The sequence below is a fragment of the Lotus japonicus genome, chromosome 4, assembly GCF_012489685.1.
Source record: "Lotus japonicus ecotype B-129 chromosome 4, LjGifu_v1.2".
In the NCBI taxonomy this organism is placed as follows: Eukaryota; Viridiplantae; Streptophyta; class Magnoliopsida; order Fabales; family Fabaceae; genus Lotus; species Lotus japonicus.
In genome coordinates this window covers 64,986,144-65,008,601 of record NC_080044.1, presented here as the reverse complement: position 1 = coordinate 65,008,601, position 22,458 = coordinate 64,986,144, and the positions used below count along the sequence as shown (strand labels likewise).

At 34.6% G+C, this 22,458-nt stretch overlaps 2 protein-coding genes across 2 annotated transcripts; both read left to right on the top strand.

Annotated features, from left to right (window-relative positions):
- Positions 1 to 6,336: 6,336 nt before the first annotated feature.
- On the top strand, positions 6,337 to 9,253 carry LOC130714429 (uncharacterized). Its single transcript, XM_057564325.1, has 4 exons — positions 6,337 to 6,402; positions 7,223 to 7,263; positions 7,656 to 7,950; positions 8,619 to 9,253. The coding sequence occupies exons 2-4, from the start codon at positions 7,243 to 7,245 to the stop codon at positions 8,927 to 8,929; spliced, it is 627 nt and encodes a 208-aa protein (XP_057420308.1). The 5' UTR covers positions 6,337 to 6,402; positions 7,223 to 7,242; the 3' UTR covers positions 8,930 to 9,253.
- Positions 9,254 to 15,447: 6,194 nt separating this feature from the next.
- Positions 15,448 to 18,569, top strand: LOC130711977 (monogalactosyldiacylglycerol synthase 2, chloroplastic). Its single transcript, XM_057561789.1, has 8 exons — positions 15,448 to 15,876; positions 16,052 to 16,224; positions 16,521 to 16,682; positions 16,901 to 17,042; positions 17,148 to 17,372; positions 17,487 to 17,549; positions 17,632 to 17,706; positions 17,917 to 18,569. The coding sequence occupies exons 1-8, from the start codon at positions 15,586 to 15,588 to the stop codon at positions 18,172 to 18,174; spliced, it is 1,389 nt and encodes a 462-aa protein (XP_057417772.1). The 5' UTR covers positions 15,448 to 15,585; the 3' UTR covers positions 18,175 to 18,569.
- The last annotated feature ends 3,889 nt before the right edge of the window (positions 18,570 to 22,458 follow it).

Below are 22,458 nucleotides of genomic sequence, written 5' to 3'. Positions count from 1 at the left end.
GATATCAATCTCAAGTGAGCCATACCAATAAGTTGTAACTCCAAGTATCCACCATGATTGTCACTTGTTTGACTTAAATATGACAACATTATTTCACTTTACTACAAAGACTCTTTAAGCCTTATCGTCTTTATACCTTTAGGGTATAGATATGAGGTCCAAAGACCCTTAAATTCAGCAAATGAATTGCTTCTTTCTATTTATGGCCAATCACACCCATTCATTTTCGGGTTCAAGATTCTCGCACATATTTCTAATATTGAGCGCTACTTCACCATGTCGACAATTCTTCATGTTCTTGGTTCCTTGTGTTAACTTGTAGAGACATAATCATATGAGATCTCTTAAATAAATAATTACAGGTATCTGAACCTCTTCAGGAGGAATAAACATTTTTGTAGTCTCTACACTTTTCAAGATAGTTTGCCTCCTCAACAAGACCATCATCCTTCTCTAGGATATATATTTTTGAACCAAGTTTTAGGCATGCCTTAACCTAATAATAATGACAAATTTTCCAACTAGGATATCAAGTTAGAGAAGGGTATTTGCAGCATATAAGGAATTTAATAATTCCTTTTAGGTCAGAGAATGCATCTTTTGAACTTCTGGTTCATAGTGCGAGTATACATATGCATTCTTTACAAATTTTCAGAGCTGCTTAATTTCATCTCCCCTAATGCTGAGAAACAACAAGTAAGATATGAAATATCTATCGGTAATGGCTCAAATTGATTACATAATCTCAGCTTTCCTTGTGGTATCACCTTAGTGCGTTGTGGTGGAGCAATTGAAAATATATAACGCACATTGAGAATTCTTAGTTGAGAGATATTAGGTTCCTGACCATGAACCAATTACAATGGGGAGAATTCTAATGAATTGTTGGCTTGATGCGTGTCAATGCTGCTAATTGCAAAATCACATGTCCATAAATAAGGCTATTTGTTCTCATATGTAATTATCTAGCCATAAATATGAGGCGTTTAATTAAACAAATCAGCTAGATCACTTGAATACGAACATGTGCAACTAGATATTCAAAATCATATCATTTACCAACTTGATCAAGGTTGGAATTTTCACTCTATCAATATTGAGAGTTGATGACATATATTTGGTCATTTAGTCGATGCATCGATAAATTTATGAAATACTTAAATGACTCATAAAAAGAGTGAATACGTGCACATGTATCGCATCTAATATACTCAAGAGTATGCGGGATTCAAACCCATATATTTTACCAATTATTAATTGGTCATGAGAACAAGATATAAGAATTCATTATATTGAAGAATCTTCAGGTTCTTCGATGAGTGCTCATATGAATTCATATACTTTCGCATCATAAGACTCGGAATGGTCTAACCGGTCATGCCAATCACATTCACTTTGTTCCATATATAGAACTTTCTCATTCAAAATAATACTTCAATGTTTGAAGTAAAATTTCCTGACGTTTTAAATCCTTTAAGGATTTTGATATTTTCAACCCATAGTTTATCGTTACATCAATTAGATGTAAATAAAGTCCTTCAAGACTTTCAAATTAATAAGGAATTTGTGTACATGACAGTTGTGTCACAAGATGAGTATTGCATCTCATAATTTCCTTTAACGCATATCCATCGCATGAAAAAACTCAATAGGTTTGACATCTCTGGATTACTACCGATCAAAGCAATATCTAGCAACAATGTTTATATATGCTCATCATATTTGTATACTTTGATATCAATTTAGGGGGTGATAAGGGGAGTAGAAAGCATGAGATCATGCGCCAATGTGAGACTGTAACTCACACTTTAATTCTCAACATTCTCCCCCTAAGTGTGAGTCACAAACACATTATTATGCTCCCCCTCAGCAAGCTATTAGCAATTGCACTGCAATTTGCTTCATCACCGTGCCAATAGGACACGTCGACTGACCACCACATTGTGTCAGGAAGACTTCCGATATAAGGAGTCATTATCATGGTCACATCAACCATTGATTCAAATATCACTTCTATGATTACAACCGCATTTGGGTTGTTTCTTGCAAAAATATAATATTATTGATCTATGGATCTATTCAAGAGTGTCAATGATCCATTTTAAAATATTGCTTTGATATTTCATAGGCTTCTTCTAGAGAGCCACCACAAAAGTTCCATTTCATGAAACAATATCATATATGTCATTGGATGTCCTTCAGGGACATTTAACCATGCGTTGATATAAATGATCATAACTTTTGTCATGTTTGTTGAGATATTCACTTCAGGGAATATCTCAATCCTTCCTTAATATAGCTACTTATGTAGCTTACATGATAGATACATATCTTTCAATCAACTTGATCAATGATAACGATATAGTTCTTCAGGAACTATAATGTATTGACAAAAGACTATAAGGTCTTCTTTTGTTTATTTCAAACAACTAAGTTTGTTTAAATATTCTTTTATTATACAAAAAGGAAGTTCAAATACATGTAAATAAATTTGTTTGTCATAAATAACGAAAATAATTTTATAACAAACTCATAGAATTATTCCTAAATATACTCTCTTCATGATCTCATAAATATTTACACATTAAAAAAAATCCTTTAAGATTTAATAAAGATTTATGAACTAAATAAAATAGTACATCCACATACAAATGTTTCTACAATTACCCTTCGATTCTAGTTTTATTAAGAGCTTCAAAATCAATTGATATCATATAAAAAATTTCTGTAGTATCTAGTTTTAAAATCAAGCACTCATTATAAACGTAAATTGAGAATATATTCCTTTATGAATCAATGAGTATAATAAAAAGATATCCACATATTAAAAAAAAATATGGAAAAGAAACGACTTTAATAATTGATAGTTTTGAGAAGAAGAAGAAAAAAAATGCGACAAAATTGATAGCACAATATATATATATATATATATATATATATAAAATCTTTTCATCATAGAACTGTTTTAATAGTAACAAAATTAAAGAGATCAATTCAATTTAAAATATTTAAATATAGTATATTTTATGATTCTTTTCTTGATCTCTTCTTGATGTATCTCATGACCTTTTTTTATCTCTTCCACTTTAGTGGCAAGATTCAATAATACTCCATACACATCAAGGAAGGAAGGAAGGAATGAAGATGATATGTAAAGAGATGCAGAGCAATTTCTCTCTTACATTCAAGTATCCATATGAGTTTTTAGTTCTTCATGAACTTTTTTTTTTGTGTATTCATGCTATGGTACTCCTGAACTCATAGCTCAAAGAGAATATATCTCAATACGACTCTTATGGACTCGTAGGATATGAATCTTCAGGATTCAAATTTAAAAAAAAATTGCACTACGGTACTTCTCGACTCGTAGGTTATGAATCTTCATGATTCATAAAAAAAAAATTATAATGGTACTTTTGTACTCATAGTCTATGAATCTTCCGGATTCATATTTTAAAAATCAACTACGGTACTTCCGGACTCGTAGGTTATGAATCTTCAGGATTCATATTTTGAAAATTGCACTATGTGCTTCTAGACACGTAGGCCATGAATCTTCATGATTCTTGATTACAGTGCTTATGGACTGTAATGCTATGAATCTTCATGATTCTTTCAAAATAATATAATTACAGTGCTTCTGAACTGTAAGACTATGAATATTCAGGACTCATATTTATTACTACGGTAGTTCTAGACACGTAGTGAAGATTCATTCAAAATATTTCAACTACAATGCTTCTGGATTGTAGGCTATGAATCTTCATGATTCTTTATTATTACAGTGCTTCTGGACTGTAAGGCTATGAATCTTCCTGATTCATGCAAAATATTTCAATTACAGTGCTTCTGGACTGTAAGGCTATGAATCTTCCTGATTCATGCAAAATAATTCAATTAATTCAATTACAGTACTTCTGGACTGTAAGGCTATGAATCTTCAGGATTCATGCTTATTACTATAGTACTTTTGACTCATAGATAAATGATTCGAAGAAGAAGAAGAAAGAAGAAAAAAAATTATAAAATTATAATCTTCCACATGGATGTGGTACTTACTCTCGAAGTGATACTTACTCTTTCACTTAGGAATTGAGAATTTTATGGAGAGACTATCGTGCTGATAACGTGTTATGAATAAAGAGTAAGCAAGTAAATAAGAGGAGAATAGAGGAACAAGAGATAGAGAAATAGTGTGATGGGGATGCTCTGCTAGGTGCAGACTCCCTTGTATTTATACTATTAGGTTTAGAGTGTTGAACAAGTATACATGTGGGCCTGGCCCATGGACTCCTAACTCTGATGGGCATCCAAATATTCATAACAGGGATAAAGTAATATTACTAATATATTTAGGCTTAATACATCAGAAGGCCCCTGTAATTGTAAAGGGAATCAAATCCAGGGCCTGGAAAATTTTTGCATCAAATTAGATCCCTATGAAATTTTTTTTAATTCAATTAAGGCCAAAGTGTGTCTGATGCTGAAGTGGCTTCAATTTTAGCCTACTCAACTTTTCCACGTGGCATTTAAAATTATTTTTAAATTGAAAAAATTTAAAACTTAATTTTTTAATTCCAAACCCTCTCAAATTAACCCCAAATCATCTTCTCATAACTTAAAAAAAAAACTTAATCTAACCTAATAACTTAAAAAAAACCTAATCTAACCAAATACTAATCCCTAATCTAATCTGAGAATCCTCAATTAAACCCTGACTATTCATCTTCATTCTTCATCCCCAATTTCTACCCTAGAGTGGAAGAAGATAGAACCATCTTCTCTCCACCTTCATCCCCATCTGGCCAACACAGGAACTGAGACAAGCAGATCTGGGTTATTTGCAAGAGATGCAAGGAAACGTTCATCCCCTCTTCCAATTCCTCTTCTTCGTGCCGTTTCCACCCTTCCTTTTCCGCACTCCCGAGGCCCTGTATTGCTTCTTCATCTGAACCTTCGTATTCAAGCCCCAAAACCTTCCCCAGCACCCACGATTTCTTGGCCCTGTTGAATAGAAAAGAAAGTTAGGGTTTGTGATTCAGGTAGCTATGAAGAAGAGGATCTGATTTGTGATATTGGGTTTTCTTTCTCCATTTCTTCTTCCCCTTTCTCCATTTCTTCCTCCCCTTCTCTTTTTCAGTGGTTCTCGATTGCAGGATCTTGAACACGATGGGGAAGAAGATGATGAATACTATTTTCTTTCCCCAGAAAAACCCATTACCCATTTCTCTTACTCTCTTTTCTTCAATCATGAGCCACAACAAGAACACACTCCTCTCTCTTTCGGTCTCTCCTCTCACTCCAAACACATATTCTTCAGATCCACCCCAAATTTCTACCACAGAGGTGCAGGAATTTTATTTTTGGTTGTTGTTCTTGGTGATGGAGGAGGAAGGAGAGCTTGGTTCTTGTCTGGGTTCAATTTGGGGATGGGAAAGATTTGTAATTGGGTTCAATTTGGGGATGAAAGGGTTTAATTAGGGATTGATTATAATTAGATTATTATGTTAGTTTATTATTTAGATTATGTAATTGTTTAGTTAAGGGATTATTAGATTATGATTTTATTAAGTTTTTAATATTTTTTTCTGATTAAATAATTGAGTTGGAATTAAAAATTATTTTTTCTAAAATTTTTTAATTAAAAAAAATTATAAAAGCCACGTGTAATTGATGACTAGGACAAAATTGAGATATGGCAGCATTTGGCCTTAATTGAATTAAAAAAAAATTGTTAGGGACCCAATTTGATGCGAAAATTTTTCAGGCCCTGGAATTGATTCCCTTTACAATTTCAGGGGCCTTCTGATGTATTAAGCCATATATTTATGCCTAATGGATGCCTAATGAGCAATATTGTAAATGGATGTTGTGTAAATTATTTATATGAGTTAAAATATGGAGGATTTAGTTTTTCTTTAAAAAAGTAAAGTAAACATTATAACCATTAATCATGTAACATCGGAGCCAAATTTGGATGCATTTTTCTAAAGGCCCAAACTAAAATGCCAAGGAGAATGAGAATATATTTTTGTTTTAATCATCTAAAGCCATAGTTAATGAATGCAATAAAAAATCCATGAGATTGTGCAATTAGCTAAAAATCCCTCTCTCACACACTGTAAACTAAAAATCTTTTCTTGACCATTCACTCAATCACCCCACAAAATATTTTTTCCTTTGCTTTCTCACCGCATAGCCACAGATATAGCTTCATAAACTTTAAACCCCTCCTCCTATTCTCCTCATTTGGTGGGTCTTTCTCAGCCATTAACATTAACTTCATTTAGTTTTTTTCCTTCCTTTTTCTGTTTGTTTTCTTCTAATAAAATTAATTACCATTTCCTCATCACACCTTCTCCCAGACGGATCATTACCCCAGTTTGTGTTCTCCTTCCTCAGGTAATTTTTCTTTAGCTTTATTTCTTTCTTCTTGTTTTGTTTTCAAGTGTTGTCACTGCAAAATAGTTACATTAATTGAAGTGAACAAATAAAAACTCTCTCTTCCCCTTATTTTTGAGGCCAATCCTTTTTGTTTAAGTGAGAATTTTATTCACTGTTGCTTTTTGAGGAAGTCAAGGAAAGAAATTGACTTTCTTCACCCTTTTCTCCCTAGTTTTAAGTGGGTTTGGAAGGCATTTTCTGAATCTAAAAAATGAGGAATAAAGGAGTGCATATTGCTTTGTAGTTTCTTGTCTGGTCTCTTTCATTCTCTGAGTAGTTTCATGAGCTTTTCTTGACTAGCAAATTGTTCCTTATCTGCTCTTTGAACTATGACCAGTTTTTTTCAATAGCATCATCGATCTTAGACTGCTTTATTTTCACCACTCCTTCATCACATTGTATATTCTTTTGCTATGTGTGCTCTATTTAAATGGCTAAGATTTAGGCTTAACCAATGTATCAATAGATTGCATGCCAAGTTACATTATAGAATTAGGAAATTGATGTGATGTGATATAGTTTGCATGCTATGGTTTTGGGGGCTAAGATATTGGTCAGTATGTTTAGTTTCTCACACTAACAGCATATCAACATTGAAATTGTAAAACCTTGCAATGAAATTTAATTGCATTGTGAATCTTTAAGAAACAACCTAAATGGTCTCTTTATTTCTTTTTCCTCTCTGTTATTTATTTTTAGTTTGTACTCTATGATGTGTGTGATTGATCATAAGCCACATTACTAAATGATTGTTGTCCTTTTCATCAATATTGCAAAGCCATTCAATGCTCTTCCAACATGGAGCTGTTGTCGGATGAGGTTGGCTTTCTTCTCCCGTTCCTTCCATGATAAATTTAAAGATCCCTCCAATTTAAATCTCTCTTCCACTTTCATCATTCTTATTCAATTTCCTTACATCACCTGTTGATAAGGTCATAAATGAATAAACTTGTGCACATACAGAATGTACTCTTTTTCTTATCTTTGGAAGTAGTATGAAAGTGAATTGCAAGCATCCATTGCTTCCTTTTGATCTCATTATACATAATTGAATAGTATGTTTGTATCGGTTTCTCTTACATTACAATCAATTCTAAAACGCAGAAGCTACTCATAAAAGTTTCTCCCCAAAATTGATGCTACCTTGAGTGCAGACAGGTTTCAAAACATGCACTAATATCATTTGTCCCCCTTTTCTTGTTTCATTCCAGAAGCCTTCACATTCATGCAATCCTGGTACACTCCCACTACCAGCTGTATTGGACATAACAGATGGATCTATGAAGCTGCTAAATACCCATCCAAACATGACACATCATCACCAGAGTCTTGGCCGTTCAATATTTTTGAAACGTTCGCGGCATTATTATGGCCACCAATATTCTCGACGAAACTCTGCTAACCATGCCAGTGCATCTTCTTCTCGTGGAAAGGGAGCTTCATTTGATGACAAGCTTTCTTTCAAGTTGGCTCCCCAACCCAACACACAGCCAAGACAACATACAGGTTTGTCTTTAATGCTTACTTTTTGTTCTGTACTAGTTAATTTTCAGTATTTCAAAATTAGTTTATACTCATTATACTCTGATGGATACTTTCTGTAGAAAAATTACTTTCATTGTATGATGTCTTGGGAATGTTAGGATGCTTTTGTGTTTTTGATGCGAGCAATATTGAACATTACAAGAATGCTTCTTATTTGTTGTGTTTTCTCTTTGGAGAATCGTTCTTGTTGTTAGATATATATTATAAAACATTCATGTACATGATTGATTTCATTTAGGCCAGGTCTTGGTTCGAGTCTTGTAAATGGAAAAAAATTCACTGGAAGAGTTAGCTAATCCCACCATGATATGAATGTTCATGATTCAAATAGAGTTGCCTCCCGTGGAGATGCATGCAGCATGCAGTCTACACAAAAAATAAACTTTTGAGATAATTAGCTCATACCATGGTAGAAAATTGAAATTCAGGACAAATATACGAACTTGTGTTCCAGACATTTTGCATGAGGGGCGTGCTAGAAATATATAATATAAAACCATTAACATGTCATTTACCCACTAGTTTTTGCGATAATTGATTCATGCACTTGTCACCACTTCAGTGCTGCTACTTTGGGACTGGGAGATTGAAAACTCTTGTGCTCTATCCTTTTTTTCTTTTCTTTTCAGAATACAGAGAAAAGACAGTTTCTAGGCCAGAGAGAATCCGTTCAAGTTCCTTAGCGATGGATGCAGTATCACCAGATGCAATGAAGACGATTTGTGGGATTTGTGAGAAGCCATTGAGGCGCAAATTTAATTTTCTTGGAAATTCTGTGTCTTGCAGTGAGCTTTCAGTTGTGGCAGTTTTAGTATGCGGTCATGTTTATCATGCAGAGTGTCTGGAGCACGAAACTCTGATTGAAGAACTGCGTGATCCGCCATGTCCTATGTGTGCATGTTCACTCTTGCATGCTAATGACTCTAAAGGGCATGAATAGTTTCCTAGCAGGTGAATGTTGCCATTTGATGCTGATTATCTACTATGGAACAAAATTTTGTGAAAGATAACAAAATGCTCTCATGAAAGGTAGTTCATTTTGTTGCAAATGAACTAGTAGCTAGGATAAAGAATTAAAGATCTTGTAGACTCTCAGGATATGTGGATTAGGGAGAGTTTGTATAATTTCCTGTATATCACTTTTATTTTTCACTAGGCACATATGACATAGGGGATCATAATATTGTATCACTTACTTAATGCTTTGGTAATATGAGGCATAACACAGAATTTCTAGTAGCTGTGCATGTTTTAGAATTTGAAAGATATACCAAGTTGAAAATATTACCCATTCTACAGTACTTATGCTGTCATCAGAAAGATTAATCTTCCATCAGTTTTTCTAAAAATGCAATGATAATAAAAGGAAAATCCTGATAGAAGTTTCAAAAAATATGGTGACTTACTGAATTTTTTATAGGTCTTTTTTCATTTGATAAACTTATTAGAGAGAACTTTCCTGTTCCTTGAAGAAAATATTTGATGGGCAAGATGGTGTATTATAAATGCCATAATTATGCTAGCTATCATTTTAAGTCATCAAATTTTGTTTCACAATCCATCTCGAGTGCATTTTATTCTCTTCTCGTCGTATGAGTGGCAAAGCGGGCCAACAACGTTAAATGGCCCATTAAAACCTGCCCTATTTTAAGGTGGGTTTGGCTGACTAAGAAAAATAAAATATTCATAGTCCATTAATCCCCTAAAGTACTATAGTGGGTTGGCATAAAGTAAGAAGTGCTAGCTCGGCTCTGCACCTAACCCAATTTTTCACTGAGTTATGCAGGGCAGGTGAAAGTGAGTTGGTGGGTTACGTCGTGTTTGTTAGGGTAAGCGTGTTGATTAGACAAGTAATACCTGTTTTGGCGTACATGTAACAAGTCTTTCTCATCCTCCATAAAATGGAATCAATATGTTATATTTTATTTTGGGAGTTGTCTAAATGACCCATGGTGAAATTTGGGTTAGATAACTCATTGTCTAGGTGGACCAATCACATTTAAGATAAATTAGTTGAATTTCTTATATTTTATTTATAATTTATTTAGAGTTAAATATGTTTTTGGTCCCTCACTCATACACATAAATATAAAATGGTACCTGAAAAAATCCACAAAAGTTTTAGTCCTTGAAAAATTTCATTTAATATAAAATGATCCTTATTTATGATATCATAAAACATACGTGACAATTTCAGTCCCTTTAAAATTTCTTCCATCAAATTTTTAGCCCTCTTTCGTTCATAATTATTTCATATTGTACAGGAATAACTCCACGTTTCCATTTTTGCATATGGTACAGGAAGCCATTTTTGCAGGTTATATGAATTAATTTTTTTTAAAGCCAAATATTATTCAAATAAAGAACAGAAAACATCAAACGGTGGCCTAGAGCTCACCTACGGTTATACGGAGAAATACATAGCAAGATAAAGCAAAACAAAACGAAAAGATTTGCCAAATTCATTATTCTATATATTTAGATTTGAAGAACACAACAACATGAAACCAAGTGACCTGAGAATTCCATGGATGCGTTCTTTAAGTTTTGGGATATATAAAATTCTAGGTTTTGAAGGGGAGAAGGACTAATTTAGTGGAAGAAATTTTGGAGGGACTGAATTAGATGTGAAAAATAATTTTAAGGACTAAAACCTTTGTGTTTTATTTTTCAGGTAGCATTTTAGATTCATTTGTATAAATTAGGGACCAAAAACATATTTAATCCTAAATAAATTAATAAATAAAATATAAAAAACTCAATCAATTATCTTAAATGTGATTGGTACACCTAGACAATGAGTTATTTAACCCAAATTTCAACATGGGTCATTTAGACAACCCTTTATTTTGTCAAACAATATGTTATCATTTAATGTAGCCTAAAAATGCAATGATAATAAAAGGAAAATCGTGATAAAAGTTTGCAAAAAAAAATATGATGACTTACTGAATTTTTTATAGGTCTATTTTCATTTGGTAAACTTGTTAGAGAGAGTTTTCCTGTTCCTTGAAGAAAATATTTGATGGGCAGGATGGTGTATTATAAATTCCATAATTATGCTAGCTATCATTTCAAGTCATCAATTCACAATCCATCTCCAATGCATTTTATTCTCTTCTCATTGTAAGAGTGGCAAAGCGGGCCAACAACGTTAAATGACGTGGAGTGGATTGATCCGCCATCGGAATGAGTTGCTCATTAAAACCTGCCCTATTGTAAGGTGGGCTGCCATAGTTCATTAATCCCCTAAAGTACTATAGTGGGTTGGCATGTTAACCCACTCAAAATGGGTGAGTTAACCGATCAACCCTCAAAGTGACTCATGAAGTAAGAAATGCTAGCTCTACTCCGCATTTAACCCAATTTTCACTGAGCTATGCAGGGTGGGTGAAAGTGAGTTGATGGGTTTAACCCACCACGTCATGTTTGGTGGGTTAAGCGTGTTGATCAGACAAGTAATACCTGTTTTGGCGTGCATGTAACAAGTCGTTCTCATCCTCCATAAAAGGGAATCAATATGTTTTCATTTTTTTTTGTCAAACAATATGTTTATCATTTAATGTAGCATGGAGCTAACTAGGTACCCGCCCCCCCCCCCCCCCATCTGCAGGCCAATGAAGTGTGCATAACTCAGTGCAGACTTGACGACAAATTGTTTTCTCATTCTTTCTGGCCTGCAGCCCTTTGACAAAAAAAGGCCTTCAGCCCAATTGCATTTAAAAAATATGAAAAGTGTTCATAGTATCGACCAAAAATATGTGTCTATGGTATTAAAATCACACTGTTAAAATATGACTAATTACTTTGCCTACTAATTATATAAGACTACCATAATTTTACGTCATTTACTTAGGGTGATGTATACAAAACATGTATTACTTGTTTAACCAAGACTTGTTTAACACCCAAAATGAATATAGGATGACCATGCAAGTTATAATTGAAAAATAAAACATACTTTCAAGAAGGTGATGGATTGGGACCTTATTATTCTAAAACCATTTAAAATAATTATATATATAAGTAAAATTGAGTTGAAAATAACATTAATGATGATATTATTTAAAGTAAATTATTTTCTTGTTTTTTACAAGCATATTCCATCAGAGATAATTATGTTCGAGTCGAGAACATCATATCACGGTGAGTCAAAACCTTGTTGTATGTTAATTCAACTTGAATCAACCACCTGTTACTTTCTTCTTCATTAAGAAAAACTTAAATTACATTTTATCTATCTTCTTGTTTCAAAGGTACACTCTCCTCCCATAAAGAGAAGCTTAAATTACATTCATCTCATCTTATTTCAAAACATATTCTCTCACCTTAAGTTCATTTTAATGTCACCTATAAAATATTGAAAAATTTAAAACTAGTTGATCTATACATTATTTAAGTTTAGGTTTAAAGGAGAATTCAATCCTCATGTAAATCGTTCAAACTCTAACAAGTTGGTTATTTATTTGTCCCATCAAGGCCAATGGTCATAGTCTTTTTCTTATATATTACATCAACTGATATCTGATTATTAAATTGCAGCCTGGCAAAGCCGGACATGGCCCCTTCGCCAGCCAAAACCAAAAGGCTTAGCTTGTGAACCTTACAAAAAAGCTGCGCTGGTCACTCCATGCATAATTGCTTGCAAACGTTTTCACTTATTAAAATTATACAAGTTAATTATTTGCATTATAGTCCTTCTACTTGTGTGGTATTACCTTTTTCTCTGAACAGAAGCTTTTTTTCTCTTAGATATCCCTGATATCTTCTTGTCTTTTGTGGTTAGTTTAGCCAATACATATGTTGTTATTTTAAGCAAGATTTAGGTTCGAGTACTGTTGTTGAAAAAATATTTACTGTAAGCTAGAGTTATTTCTATCTGAATTTTATTGTAATATAATTGGCTCCACTCGGCTAAAACACTAAAAAACACACATGTTACAGAAGGAAAAAATTTAAGCTAAGGTCAAGGGAACCCACTTAGTTAAGGTCAACATCGAATATGTTCCTCAGCCTTAACATTTGGCCCCAGACTCAGCATAATCCATGGGATATTCTACACTCGATCGGTCAATTATTATCGATATATACAACAGTTTTGTTTATAAGTAATATCATTAATTAAATTTTGGTGGAAAAATATGTAGAAAAATTTCACTCTAAATGAACAATTAATAAAAAATGGATGTAATATATATTTTTTGGTTATCCATATTAACTGTTAATATTAATTATTAAATTAATCACATTTAAACATGTGACATATATATGTGATTGCGTACATTAATTATATTGTCCCTTAATCATGGTGAATCTTCGTCCATAATTAAGAATGAAATGCATTTTTCATTTACCTCTAAATGTGATTGAGCATTGTGGATTTGTGGTGAGAAGATTATTCACTATTGACAGCGATAGATATCATTCAACTCACTAAAGAATTAATGTCTGAACGAAACATAATGCAACATATAATATGACCATTTTCTAACAATAGAAATAAACTCCATATATATAATAGCGTGCGCGGCTAAGAAACTAGTCTAAATTAACAATATACAGGTAAAGTTGACTTGCTTAAACTTCCCATTACAAATCAAATTATACCTTGTGTTTTGAGAAAGAATTTCCTATGAAAGATAACTTATAACATTCAACCGATTAACAATATATTGATCCGAGTGAAAGAGGTTCGATTTTTTTAAACATATGATTTTGGATTTGATCTGGAATCCATGTGTATGCCGAAACACATAAGGAAGGGGTGTTTACTTTAGTATTTACTAGTACTTTTAAAGATTAATCCCTTACCTATTGGATGAGATGATACTATTCAAAACAAAAAAAAACTAATGTCGATCATGTGAAATATGAAAAGAGCTACTTGACAAAAACTCCTTATATCTAGTTCCACAGATACTTTCTTTATATTACATAGACAGATTCGATTATATTTAGGATATTTGGATAATTTTTGTTGGCACACACATAGCTAGTATATTAGGATATATATGGTGTACACTTTCCAAATCCCTTTTTCTATGTCCAACTGAAAGTCTGAAATTCGAAAAGCTCTACTTCCTTACAAGCAAATATCCGCATGAACCTTAACTTAATTATAAGTTATATACTTATTTCAAAAAAAAAATTATAAGTTATATACTTATATATGAAAACCGTCAAATAAAATAAAAGTTATATAAGAGATGGTGAGGCCTTCATATAGGGAGGGCAAAACAGTCCAAACAGGTAATTTTCAAAAAAGTTCGAAACACGTCGTTTTCAGCCTCTATCGGAGGGAAACAAGTGCAAATACACAAAACCAAGAGGGCATAACAACAAAATCAATTGAGTGCATGTTTGGAACATTATTATTATTAGGGATTGTGGATAAATTGATTTTGAAAATATTAATTATAATGAAAATGAAGTCACTTATGTTTCGATATATTTATGAATAAAGTAAGTTTTGTAGAATAACATTGTGAAATATAATACTAAAAATCAGAATTAATTATATGTAACACAAAAGCTATTATTATAGTTTCTAGAAGAATTGATTTTGAGACCAATAAGTTCTAGTATAACTGATAGATAAAGTGATTCTTAAGCATTTATTCCTAACTCATGTGTATGGAGGAAGATTTGTCCGGAAAAATCTACCCACTTAATATGATCTCAGAACCTCGCAATCTGTGGTGTACCTAGGTGGAAAAAAATTGATTTTGAGACCTGAATCAATTTTACAAAATTACTCGTGAACTATCTCCATTCCTTGTGTAAATTTAAGGTTTTAGGACAAGTACTAACAAGAAATATTAATGTTCTTGTTTATATTAAAATGATTATGTAACTTCTCAACTAACTAATCAATCTTTCTATTACTCTCTTCATTTTAAAATTGCTGTTTAAGGTTACGGACACAGTTTCAAAACTCATTAAATTGATATATAATCTGTCTAAAACACTCTTATTTAAAATTGAGTTATATTAAGAGGAGCAATATTAGTTAAGTAATTAGTAAAAATTGTGATAGATAGAAATATGAAGTAGCAGACGAGAGATATAATATAACAATACATGTTTTTTTAGCCAAATATAACAATAAATGTTGACATAAATGAAAGAAAGTGTGATAAATAGTGCTGAATTTCTATAATTAACCCAAAATCTTACTCTATAAGAAAAAAATAAAAAAAAATTGATAATGAGGTGCTTGCTATGACAGGGAACCAAATACAAATACAAATACACGCAAAACAAAACAACTCAGCATGACAACACCACAGTTTTTGCAACCAAAAAAACTGAAGCAAAGAAGATTCGAATCTTGATATCCGAACATTCCTTCCATCACTCATACCAGATCCAACGGCTGTGATCCACCCTCACCACGCACCCTCCAAAAATTCCATGGCATCATTCTCCTTCACCCCACCACTATAACAACCATTCTTCTTCCAAACCATCCAAACCTCTCTCTCTCTCACCCTCCTTTTTCGCCAACCACCAATCATTCTTCTCTCTTCTCTCTTCTCTCTTCTCTTCCTCCTTCCACCACCACCACCACCACCTCCTCCGCCGGTCACCGGAATTATGGAGGTTTCTGTTGCGACCACGCCGAGGAAGTCCTTGGCGGAGAAGGTGTTCGGAGCGTACTCCGGGAGCTTTAGCATGAAGAAGCGCGGTGGCGCCGGCTCCAGCAATGAGGCTCAGACCTCTCACGTTGAGAATACCGATGATGATGGCGGCTTGGAGCTCATGGAGATTGGAGCTGAGAGAACCAAGAACGTCTTGATTCTCATGAGTGATACTGGTGGCGGTCATAGAGCTTCCGCTGAAGCCATCCGTGACGCTTTCCAAATTGAATTTGGCGATGAATACAGGGTCGGTATATTCTGATTTCATTCTGGATCTGTTTTTTGGTTCCCTGCTTTGAATTTTGTCATATATGGTTTTGTTTTCATTTTCTTCTTGGAGCTATTTGCAGAGATTTTTCTGCTTGATGGGTTTTGTTTGTGTGTGCTGATTTAGGATGTTTGGAATTTTTGAATTTTTTCAGATATTTGTTAAGGATGTTTGGAAGGAGTATACAGGGTGGCCATTGAATGACATGGAGGGTCAGTATAAATTCATGATTAAGCATGTACAGTTATGGAATGTTGCTTTTCACAGCACTTCTCCTAAATGGATTCACTCTGTGTATTTAGCTGCCATTGCTGCCTATTATGCAAGGTATGTTATTGGTCCTCTTGTAATGCTTTTTCAACTTTATGATTAAATTTGATAAGGAGTTTTGCTATCATAATCTAATTCAACTTTTTCCCTTATAAAGATGACTTTAACTTGTAGACAGCTTGGCCCTTAATCATTATTCAGAGGTTGAGAATTGCAATGATAGTCACACTTTTTTTACTTTCTTTATCTGTACAACCTTTGAATTTCTAATTTACACTTTTTTTATTTATGAAAATGTGAATTTAAGTGGTGTTTAGTGTTTTACTAATTGGCATGCACTGTTTCATTTCCAGAGAGGTGGAGGCAGGGCTGATGGAGTACAAGCCAGATATTATAATCAGTGTCCACCCCTTGATGCAGCATATTCCATTGTGGGTTCTGAAGTGGCAAGGTTTGCAGAAGAAAGTGATTTTTGTCACTGTGATCACGGACCTTACTACCTGCCACCCTACTTGGTAAGTTCACGCCACGGTAGCTTTTGTTATAGCTTGTTTGTATCGTCAATTCTGAAACTTAGAAGCTACTCATAGTCACAAAAGTTTCGCTCCGGAATTGATTTTGGCTTTATAATCAATTGTAGAAGGGTTTCCAAACATGGACTTAAGTTTCTTGCTTTGAAAGTGAAGGCCCATGAATTAATGTTTACTTACTCTAACCTTTAAGTTGTTTCCAGGTTTCATCCTTGGGTGAATAGATGTTACTGCCCTTCACAGGAAGTGACAAAGAAAGCTTTACAAGAGGGTCTTGAGGAGTCTCAAATCCGAGTCTATGGCTTGCCCATCAGGCCTTCTTTTGCACGTGCAGTTCTTGAGAAGGTAGGCTTGCGTGTTAGTAACTTTTTCACAATTGATTGATTATGATGAAAGAGAAACTGATCCAAACAAGTCACTGAACTGGCTTCAACTTTGTTTATGTTATAGGATCAATTAAGAGAAGAATTTAAAATGGATCCCAACTTGCCAGCAGTTTTGCTTATGGCGGGTGGTGAAGGAATGGGTCCTGTCAAGAAAACTGCCAAGGCTCTAGGAGAAGCACTTTTTGATAAAGAAACTGATAAACCAATTGGACAGATAGCAATCATATGTGGTCGTAATAAGAGCTTAGCATCTACACTTGAATCTCTAGAATGGAAGGTTCCAGTAGTGGTAATAATTGGCTTCACTTCCCTTTTAAACCTTTGATATCTTACCATAGTTATACTACAGATATGAGCATGATAGAATATCAGACACTGAAACTTTGTTTCATGGTTTGTGTAGATTAGAGGATTTGAGAAACAAATGGCAAAATGGATGGGAGCTTGTGACTGCATCATAACAAAGGTAAGTTATGCCAATTTTTTTTTTCTCTTGATATGCTGCTACTTATGTTACAACATTCTCATTGGATCTATAAAATTTTCAGGCTGGACCAGGTACAATTGCAGAAGCATTAATCAGAGGGCTCCCCATAGTCCTCAATGACTATATCCCTGGACAGGTGAATCACTAATAGCATATTTAGATCAGCTTATTTTTCCTCATTATCAATTTTGACTCCTGAATGCTACTCTTAGAAGCCACTTCCCAGAATTGATTGACTTTAAAATTAATTATAGAAAGATTTCCAAACTTGCCTAAATTGTTCTTGTTTTCCGTCTTTTTTGAATATTCTACCCATATTGATTCTTGGTTGCAATTGTAAATACAGGAAAAGGGTAATGTGCCATATGTAGTAAACAATGGAGCTGGTGTCTTCACTCGTAGTCCCAAGGAAACAGCAAGAATTGTGGCTGAATGGTTCAGCACAAAATCAGATGAACGGAAAACAGTGGCAGAGAATGCGCGTAAATTAGCGCAACCAGAGGCCGTGTTCGACATTGTTAGGGACATTCATGAGCTTGCTGAGCAACGCGAACCGGCACATTTTCCATACTTGTTGACCTCATCATTTACTAGCCTTATCTAATTGATTATTTGTGCCTTTTAAGCATTAGTTTTTTTTCCATTAGGATTGACATGTACAGTTAGCATTTCAAGTTACGTCATTCTTTATCCTAGAGCTTGATTTTACTACAATAAGCTAAAATTCTGGTAAACAAGCTCTGGTATTTTTAGAAGATTTGGAATTTGTTTAGGATGTCTGCGCAAGGTGGTTCAACGTTCTGCTGTACGTTTCAGTCTAATGGTTCTTCTTTCAGTCAATTTTTTCCTTTTGGAATTCTATTTAAAACTTTAGAAACAGAACTTAGGTTTTGTAGAGTGCTACTTTACCATGTAATATAAATTGCCTACTGGTTATTCTTTGAGAAGCACATGATGTAAACTCTTGCTTTTGAAATTTAAGTAGCTTGCTATTATAAAGTCGAGAAGCAAAGTGAAACATAAGGTGATTATTAGCATCATCTTTGTCAAGGTTCAAGAACAATGCATTACCAAAGCCATTACATTCCATAAGGCAAAAAATCAATATATTTAGCTCTGTTGAAGAAGGGTGAAAATTGGCATTGTGTAAGTAAATCAATTCTTGTATCGCTGTTGGATCACCGGGGTCGCATCATCAGCTCTGATTGCAGGTGACAGGGTTAGGGAGTTCACCGTCCACATCCACATTGAGCTAAGAGCACTTCACAAGTTCATTCGACATCATCTATATTGGGTACGTTAGTCATTTAACTAAATATATTTTAGGATTTTCTCATTCACACTTGGCACTCCAACAGCTTAGCAATGAATGATGATTGGCCTCATAGTGTGTGTGTTTGGTTGAATGGTGGTCATAGAAGGCAAGGCAATGAGTGATCAATAGCCTCACATTTGTAGCTTCTTAATACAATTGACTTTAGGACCAAAATTTGATTGCAAAAACTATACCAAAGACATTATGTGCTTGAGTTCAAATAAAAGGCATTTCAGTGCATTTTTGTAAATTTTTCTACAATTAATTCTACGATCAAAATCAATTATAGGGAGAAGCTTCCATAAATAGCTGTTGAATTCCATAATTGATTATGAGGAAAGAAATTATGTATATGATCCAAATGTGTTATCATTTGTACTCGAAGCTTGAATTTCCAAAACTACCAGCAATTAAAAAAAGGCAATACAGAACAAAGGTTGAAAAGTTGTTAGATATCACCATAGTAGTTTACTAGTAGTTGACACTCTCTTATTAAAACGAAGGCAAGCAAAGAGAGGTGTGGTGTGGACCTAAATAAACCGCTAACATATGGTTAGGATCCTTGCACAGTTGCACATCAAGTTCAGGTACTAAATTACAGGTGAAGTTAATGCTGTTTGTGCATTGTCATAAATATAGAAAGACATGAGCATTTAATATTGTCAGCAGTTGGCGACAGACTGTTCTCACAACATGCTACCTCAGATCACATGCGCTTGACATTTTTAAGGAGCTATAGGAAGATGAGACAGTTTAACACTCTTGTTTTCAACTGTACTTTCCGGTTGCATTGGACTCAGTCTTCTCATGTATGTTAGGTATGCAAATAAATATTGCTATGTCAAACTCCCTCATAGAGAGGATGACATGATGAGAAATCATATTCAATTAGGTCCAATAAGATGATTACCTGACATGTAACCTTGTGGACCATTTTTGCTGTACAAATAATCAGGGGAAACTTGATTGCTAGATTTGGTGTGTTAAGATACACAATTAGTTCTAATGTAAATGAACTTTTTTATCTCAATTAATAAAAAGAGTTTCATTCACTTTTTATTTGTGTGTTAACTTCCATTATCGGTTTACACCGATAACAACAGAGATCCAAACATAACATTGGTTGGACTACTAAACAATGTTTCATAATCTTCTACTAACAACAAGACTAGGGTTATTTTAAATTGGCAATATTAGAGTTTGAATTAAAGCCTGCAAAATGATTATAGGATGTGTGATGTCAAGGGAAAGTATACATCATTGGAACTTCCAAGGAAAAATGTATTGCTGATTGTTTCTCCTCATGAACCCCAAGTGGTTAATAATGTACTATATTTTGATAAAGATTGGTGACTCTTTTTTTTAAGGAAGATTGGTGACTCTAGGACTATGAAAACATAAATATCTACAATGAAACCTCAAGCTATAAGAACAATGAGAAAATAACATGTCCATCAACCTCACATTGATATAACGACAAGAGATGCACGTCATATACTTATTTCTCCGCTACATGAGCAATTATAAAAAATTGTCAATAACAAAAGCAGGTGGTATCGGAAATATTTTCTCCATCAAGTAGGTTCATTTTAAACTCTATAACGCAGTAGTAGAATTTTGTCTTCATTGGCCAAATAAATACATAAAAAAGACTATATGATCAATCCCAAAATGGAAAATTTGGTATAGATTTTACAAAAAATTTGGCAAGCAGTTTTCAAAAACCATGTTCAAGGAAAAAAATTCACCTGCATGTTGACTGATAGCCAACTTGACATTTAGGCTGATTCATCTCAGAGCTCATAAGAAGTTAAGAACCAAAGATGGTCTTGCTGTTTTGTTTTAAATTAATAATAAAAACAGCATGTGAATCATACTTAATAGATTGCGTGAGGACAATTAGCAATGCATAAAATATCCAAACTGAATTTGGTAGGCACTTGCTTTTTCTTTTTACCAAGGTTGTAACTTTCTTTGCAAAGCAAAGGTTACATACTTACATTACCAACTGAGCCATGCATTGCCTTTTTTTTTTTTTGGGTCAAAGATGATTGGAATATAACCCAAAAGATTGCCTCACGGCACTTACATCATGCGAGAATAATCTCTAAGAGTGCTACAACAATGCACAAACCCAAAGAAAATGAAGAACAAGCATGCACACTCAGCTGATACATCCAGCTAAAAACATAAAGTAAAATCCATAGGGACGTACAGAAACCCCTAAAACCCTAAAAACAGAGAGACAATTGACTTCTGAGCGAAGAAGATCTTGATTTACTTTTTAATCAGCGCTCCCTTTACGCAACACAACGGCTCTGCCGGAGTTGCAGTGCAACAATATAGGAAACCAGCAGCGGCTTCAAGTGCACAAATAAGGGTCAAAACAGCAGCTCTGTTAGCAAGGGGATGGGGAGATTTTCTGTAGATTCCAAACATACAGCAGCAGGAGCCGACAGAGGGGCGATGAAGTGATGGATATGACGAAAGAGGAGACGAGATGCCAAGGGGAGCAGAGACTAAGTGCGGAGTCCAACAGGGTGGAGGCTGTGGCTGGATCCGTTGCCGGAGCTGTAGGTGGCAGCCTGAATTGTTGTTGTCGACGGTGTATCGCCGGATCTAAACCCATATGTTGCAAAACAGAACCAAACAGGGCCACCCTTTGCAACCTTTAAAGCCGCCAGGAAGAGACGAAGAGAAGATGGCCACAGGCTTGGGTTGTGGCGAGGCATCTCGGCTGCGGATCGAGCTTCTAGAAACATAGAGGCTTCAACAAAGCTCTGATTTCCTCTAGATAAGACAAACCGAACACTGGATCTGCGTTTGGGCACCCGGTGCTAGATGGCGGTGGTAGAGAAGGCCAAGGTGGAGGCAAGCGTGGTGGCGGGTGGAGGAAGATGGTGGAGGCCAAGGAAAGGGGGAAAAGCCTATACAAAACAAGAGAACAAACCCACTTATTTGGGTAGAAATCCACCTACTGTGGAAGAAAACCCACCTGATGTGGGAAGAAACCCACCTGAAGTGGGAAGAAAACCTACTACCAAAGCAGAAAAAACCTCCCCAAAGGAGGAGAAACCCCGCAATGGGGGAGGAGACCCCCAAAGGGGGGGGGGGAGACGACGCTGAGTATGTTTTGCCCTAGCAGAGGTCTGATTAGTCGGGGGATATTGTCGCCTTTTTTTTTTTTTAAAGGTGAACAATTCATTCATTGATAACATGGGTCAGACCCATAACCCAAGAAGGTAGTACAATGGCTGGGTAAAGCCCACATAATTACAAGTCAATTTCTTACACTTGAGTCCATGACTCCTTTCTACTCCTAACCCAAAGTTAGAGACTAAGGTAGTGTTTGGCCCAGCTTATTTTTGACTTAAAAGTCACTTTTAAGATAAATGTGGGCCAAACAGATTTTAACATAAGCTCCTTAAAAAATAAGCTCCTTAAATTTTACAAAGAAAATGAAGAAAAGTAACTTATAAGTCAAGGCTATCAATAGGAGCTTTTTTGAAAAGGCTAAATTTTATTTTGCGCATCTATTGTGTGGATCGCTAAGTCGCTGATCATCAAACTTCA